At 32.8% G+C, this 5,926-nt stretch overlaps 1 protein-coding gene across 3 annotated transcripts; it reads left to right on the forward strand.

Moving 5' to 3' along the window:
• The first annotated feature begins 1,205 nt into the window (after positions 1–1,205).
• Positions 1,206–4,636, forward strand: LOC104226912 (protein IQ-domain 26-like). 3 transcript variants are annotated; one of them, XM_009779009.2, is made up of 4 exons: positions 1,206–1,461; positions 2,450–2,854; positions 3,306–3,512; positions 3,787–4,636. In XM_009779009.2, the coding sequence occupies exons 2-4, from the start codon at positions 2,453–2,455 to the stop codon at positions 4,384–4,386; spliced, it is 1,209 nt and encodes a 402-aa protein (XP_009777311.1). In that variant the 5' UTR covers positions 1,206–1,461; positions 2,450–2,452; the 3' UTR covers positions 4,387–4,636. The 3 variants fall into 3 exon arrangements, with proteins under 3 accessions (XP_009777311.1, XP_009777313.1, XP_009777312.1); XM_009779011.2 differs by lacking the exon at positions 1,206–1,461 and adding an exon at positions 1,533–1,716; XM_009779010.2 differs by lacking the exon at positions 1,206–1,461 and adding an exon at positions 2,189–2,324.
• Positions 4,637–5,926: the final 1,290 nt, after the last annotated feature.

Below are 5,926 nucleotides of genomic sequence, written 5' to 3' on the forward strand. Positions count from 1 at the left end.
GTTTATTCGGTTTGAATACTAATTAGTGCGTAGAGTCATACATTGCAATATTCTTAATCAACGTACTCAAAAGTACAAAACTAAAAACGCTTGTTGACGAAAGTTTTGTCCAAAACCAGCAATTATCAACCTAGAGGGAAAATTGTACATAAAGGTTAAATTTGATCATTACTTGCTTGAAGTTAATTGATGAACTTAGAGAATAAAGGAAAGTAAAATTTTACTCACTCCATTCACTTTTACTTGGCATGTATACTAAAAATAGATTTTTATTTTTACTTGTCAATTTATGCATATCAAGAGAAGATAAATTTTTTTCTTGTTATACCCGCAGTATTTATTACTCATTTCAAATCATTTTCTCAAATCCAACAAAATATGCATCAATTAATATGTGTATCATGATAAATTCTGCACTTTATTTATTATTTCTTAAGGGGCGTGAAAAGTCAAAACGTGTCAAGTAAAAGTGAACGGAGGGAGTAGATTTTTTATATTAATGTTATAATTAATAATATATGTATTATGCAATATAATATATATTTCAATATGATATCGGTATTTTATTTTTAAATACCAAATACCATACTAAGAGGGTGTTTGGCTAAGCTTATAAGCTGGTCAAACTGGCTTATAAACACTTTTTGGTTTATCTACGCGTTTGGTAAAATTAAAAGTACTTATAAGTTAAGTGCTTATAAGCCAAAAATAAGCCAAAAGTCATAAGTTGGTCTCCCCAACTTATCAAATTTCAGCTTATAAGCACTTTAGGTTTGACCAAAATATTTACTATTCTATCCCTAAAATAATTCTTTTTAAACAAAACTCTTCGTATACCCAGTTCTTCAGCTGCTTATTATTAATTTCAGCACTTTTATTCAAACACGTAACTGCTTATTTTTTAAATCAGTTTCAGCACTTAAAAGTGCTTTTCAGCACCTAATGCTTATCAGCTACTCTAAATCAGCTAAGCCAAACGGGCTCTAATACCAAAACCAAATACCATATGAAATACCAAAATATCGAATACCAAATACCAAAATTTTTGAACAAAATATCGAATACCAAATATCAAAATAGAATAATTCGATATTTACCAAATTGTGCATAGCCCCTATCCATACCTATATTTCAGTCTAATATTCACTAGTTCACACTTAGCTTAACTATTTTTACTCCTTAGTCCTCGTCTTTCTAAATATATAGAAAAAAACGAAGAGATCTGCTTTCACACTCCCATTTCTTTGTTTCTTCCAATAACAAACTCATATATTTTCAAGACTCAATAGAAGATTTTGTGCATTGAAAAATGGCAGAGTTTTTCTAAACAAAAATCGTTCAAAGTCAATGAAAATCAACTATTGATACGGAAGAGCCAAATCCGAAGGATCTTTTTGCTATTAACATCCATTTTTGTTCGTACAAAACACAAGAAATCAAAGTTTATAGCTATCATATTTGGTAAGTGCTTTTAATGGTGATAGTAAAAATACAGTACAAAATCATTTTTTTCCTCTGTGTAGTAACATTATACCAATATATAGCAAAATACTCATAATGGGTTTTCTGTTAAATCCACAACAAATTCACGGGGGTTGTGTCAGCCGCTGAAAATTTTGTAGTGGTAGGGTTTATTGAGGGGCCTGAGGTTGAAATATTTCTTCATTTTTATTTCAGAAAGTTAGAAAGAGAAAGTAAAGTATCTTTGAGCTTAAGGTAGAAAAGTGAAGAAAGTTCCATTTTTTTAAATTAAAAAAAAATATTTCATTTGATTGGTAATAGTTACAAGGAAGTGAAGTTTTGATTTGTTTTAATACAAAATAACACGAGTGTTTTTTTTGCAGTTAGGTTATTATTACACCTTTTTTCACTTGCTTTCAGTTTTGATGATTTTGTCTGTAATATTTGAAACTTTGACTATAGAGAAAAGAAAATGATTGAGTTTCTTACTGGTGGAAGTTATAATTCATTTTTTGAACTGAAGGAGGAGGCAATAGTATAAGCCATTTAAAATTAGTTCAAATTTATTCAATGATTTTTCGTCTATAGTTTATTGTTTGTTTGGTAGGGGAAGTGAAGTTTCAATCTTTTTATTTTCCCCCATTAAATTATTTTTTAAATATATTTTTTGCTGCCACATCTTTTTGTCTTGTTTCACAGTTCTTCACGAGGTTGTGTCAGTATAAAAAAAAAATTCCCAAAAAAATAAAAATTCAATCTTTAACTCAAGTATTATTATATACTGTTTGATACTCTCTCTTTTTTATTAACTTTTTCCTCCACACTGTTATGTTCTGTTCTAATCACTTCGTTGCTCGCAACATGTAAAGATTCTGAAACTGTCTGTTTTAGTTCATAGTGTACTCTCTAAACTGCTTTTAGTACAACTCTTTCTATCTTCTATATCTCTCTTTCCTTATCTTTTGTTGGATACATTTTTTGTGTGTAGAAAATGGGGAAAGCTACGAGGTGGTTTAAGGGTTTGCTTGGGATGAAAAAAGAGAAAGAAAATATAGACAACATATCTAATTCATCTGAAAAGAAAGACAAAAAAAGATGGAGTTTTGGAAAATCTGTTAAAGATTCAAATGTTGGTCAGAATCCGGTGAACTTTCCGGCGGTGGATACTAATTGGTTGAGATCTTACATGTCTGAGAACGAAAAGGAACAGAGTAAACATGCAATTGCTGTAGCTGCCGCCACCGCTGCGGCGGCAGACGCGGCGGTAGCAGCGGCACAAGCGGCTGTGGCGGTGGTGAGATTAACTAGTCAAGGTAGGGGTGGTATGTTTACAGGTGGTGGGCGGGAGAAATGGGCTGCTGCTAAGATTCAAACTGTTTTTAGGGGTTATTTGGTAAGCCGCCACAAATTTTTTCTTTAAATTATTTAATTTTTCTTGTTTGATTAATTTGAATCTTTTTGTTTTTGTTGTTTGCTTAAAATGTCAGCAAACTACCTTCCAAACATTCTAATCGAACAGTACTAATGCCTTCGATTTTCATGGTTGGTCTAGGAAATTATTGTCTTTAATCAATATTTAATGCTGTCCTATAATTTGAAATTTGAAAAATTAGTATTTTGAATTTGGTCTTGAGTGATGTTGAAGTTTCCTTGCACTTTTCACTTTTATATCCAACTGGTATTTGTTGGTCCTAGTTATTCTCTTGCTTTATTCTCGATTTAGTCAATTTATGTTTGAATCCAGTAACTATGCTCTGTGTTTTGTGTCATATTTCATTGTCTAGAAGAAGTTCGATATTGGTTCAATATATAAAAAATGATCTAATTTTAGGCTCTTTTTGCAGGCTAGAAAAGCTCTTAGAGCATTAAAGGGACTGGTGAAATTGCAGGCATTAGTTAGGGGTTACCTTGTTCGCAAGAGAGCCGCGGCAACTCTTCACAGTATGCAGGCGCTCATCAGAGCGCAGGCTGCTGTTCGATCTCAAAGAGCTCGTCGTTCAATGACTAATGACTCTAGATACCAGCCCGATATGCGAGCTAGGAGGTCCATTGTAAGAATCTAATGCCCTCAGGTTTATTCTTGTTTATCATATTATGTCTGACCAAGGGGAGTCTTGACGTAACTGGTAAGTTGTTGTTATGTGACCAGGAAGTTCCGAGTTCGAGCCGTGGAAACAACCTCTTGCAGAAATGCAGGGCAAGGCTGTGTACAATAGACCCTTGTGGTCCGGCCCTTCACCGGACCCCACACATAGTCGGAGCCTAATACTGTGTCTGATAATTGAGTCTTAATCAGCATTCTTGTTCTGTGCTTTGGTTTTGCAGGAAAGATTTGATGAATATAGAAATGAATTCCACAGCAAGAGGCTTTCAACTTCAAATGAGACATCATATGATGGATTTGATGATAGCCCAAAAATTGTAGAAATCGACACATACAGGACCAAATCCAGGTCGCGTAGAATGAACAATGCTGCTTGTATGTCTGAATCTGGAGATGAGCAGCATTATCAAGTTATGTCATCACCACTTCCATGTCCACTTCCAGCCCGTGTATCGATCCCAGATTGTCGTCATCTTCAGGATATTAACTGGAGCTTTTTAGCGGATGAGCAGTGCAAGTTTGCCTCAGCACAAAGTACACCTCGATTTGCATGTTCTGGACGTTCCAATGCGCCACCTACACCAGCCAAAAGCGTTTGTGGCGATGGTTACTTCCGGCCATATGCTAACTTTCCTAGTTACATGGCTAACACACAGTCGTTTCGCGCTAAGCTACGGTCCCATAGTGCGCCAAAACAACGACCAGAGCCAGGGCCAAAGAAGAGGTTGTCACTGAATGAAATAATGGCATCAAGAACAAGTTTCAGTGGTGTTAGAATGCAAAGGTCTTGTTCTCAAGTGCAAGAAGATTACTGCTTCTGAGATTTTTTTTATTTAAAAACTTTGCTTTGGCCTACCTTAGTTTTGGGGTCATTGAATCATAGATATGATAATATGGCTGTATAGAGGAGATAATCTAAAAAGTTAACTTCTCTAGGCTTATCCTTCCACAGGACATGGTGACAAATTAATTAGTACTAGGATAGAATGGTATGCTTGTGTAAATTCTTTGACAGTGTTTGATGAATGAATCTTGCTTTCTAAATGTATCCATTGAAAGCTTTTTATGAACCTTCGACATCCTAGGATTAATGAATCATTAAATTTGCTAATTCAAGAGGATCTTAGACCAGGAAAAAAGAAAAACTTTTTGACTTCACTGTCCTTCTCTAATTAATATAAGGGTATCTAATGAAGTTCATCTTTTCACATTTTCTTCCATTTTATTTAGTAGCCATTTTGGACCATGCTCGTTTGAAGTTAAAAAAGAGTATTTGAAGTGATGATTAAAACAATGTCTGGATATTGTCTTTGGAAATGATTTTTATTTGGAGAAAAAAAAAAACAGTTTGTAGTTTTATGAGTTTGTAGTTTTATGAGTGAAAATTATTATTTTACTTAAAATATTTTTAAATTATTTCGTATTTCACTATTGCGAGTTTAATTTATATAGGCTACAACGTAAAAGAATTTTTTTACTATCATGTCATTTAAAAGATACTCCCTTCGATATGCTTTAATTAATTTTTTTGAATGTTTTCATACATATTAAAGAATCTACATTTTAATATTAATTAATGATGAAATTGACCATATTAATCTTTACTATCTCTTTAATTTGTTCACTGGAAGTATAATAGATACTCCGAGACTTTTTACTCCAAGAGCAACTTTGAAAAAAAAGTTAATGTCATTTTGATATTTGAAAAAATCAGATATTGTAGACCACAAAAAAATATCAAAAAATCAATTAAAATGGACTAGAGGGAATACCAATAGATAGCTAACTATGTCAAGTGAAATTAATATCCTAAAAAATTAATGATTATTTTAGGAAATCTTAGAAGTTGCGTTGGTTGGCTACTTAAATTTTCACCTTATTCATGAGTGTTCAATTCTTCACCTTGTAGTGGCCTTTTCCTTCCTCTTCCCTACCCTCATATATAATAAAAATTTACAAAAATGCCAATATTTTAAATATTAAAATTTGAGTATCTACAAATATGGATGCCCAAAATTATTTGTAAAAAATATTTCAATGTTTATAATTAATGAAATATTAAATGAGGAGTTTGTGGTGAGTCCGGAACCTATTTGTGGTCTTTTTGGACTCAAAAGATCGAAATAAATGAAGAAAAAAAAACTTAGTGACCAAACTATATAAAACGCGGTTTTGAAGCGCGCTTTACTTTAACGTCCGTTATGGACGTTAAGTTAAAACGCATTTTAAAACCGTGTTTTATATAAAATGCTTTTATGAAATGCGTTTTACTTATTTTGTGGGCCCACCAATAACTCTTCTACGTTTAACTGACATAACAATAATTCAAATATATAAAACGCGTTTTAAAAGGGCGTTTTA

Source organism: Nicotiana sylvestris, chromosome 6 (assembly GCF_000393655.2).
Source record: "Nicotiana sylvestris chromosome 6, ASM39365v2, whole genome shotgun sequence".
Lineage (NCBI taxonomy): Eukaryota > Viridiplantae > Streptophyta > Magnoliopsida > Solanales > Solanaceae > Nicotiana > Nicotiana sylvestris.

What these genes read in the sequence shown, in the direction of transcription:
- LOC104226912 (XM_009779009.2), top strand. Translation starts at nt 2,453, where the DNA reads ATGGGGAAAGCTACGAGGTGGTTTAAGGGTTTGCTTGGGATGAAAAAA. An exon ending in CTGTTTTTAGGGGTTATTTG is followed by an intron (nt 2,855 to 3,305) that starts GTAAGCCGCCAC and finishes CTCTTTTTGCAG; the next exon opens with GCTAGAAAAGCTCTTAGAGC. An exon ending in TGCGAGCTAGGAGGTCCATT is followed by an intron (nt 3,513 to 3,786) that starts GTAAGAATCTAA and finishes TTGGTTTTGCAG; the next exon opens with GAAAGATTTGATGAATATAG.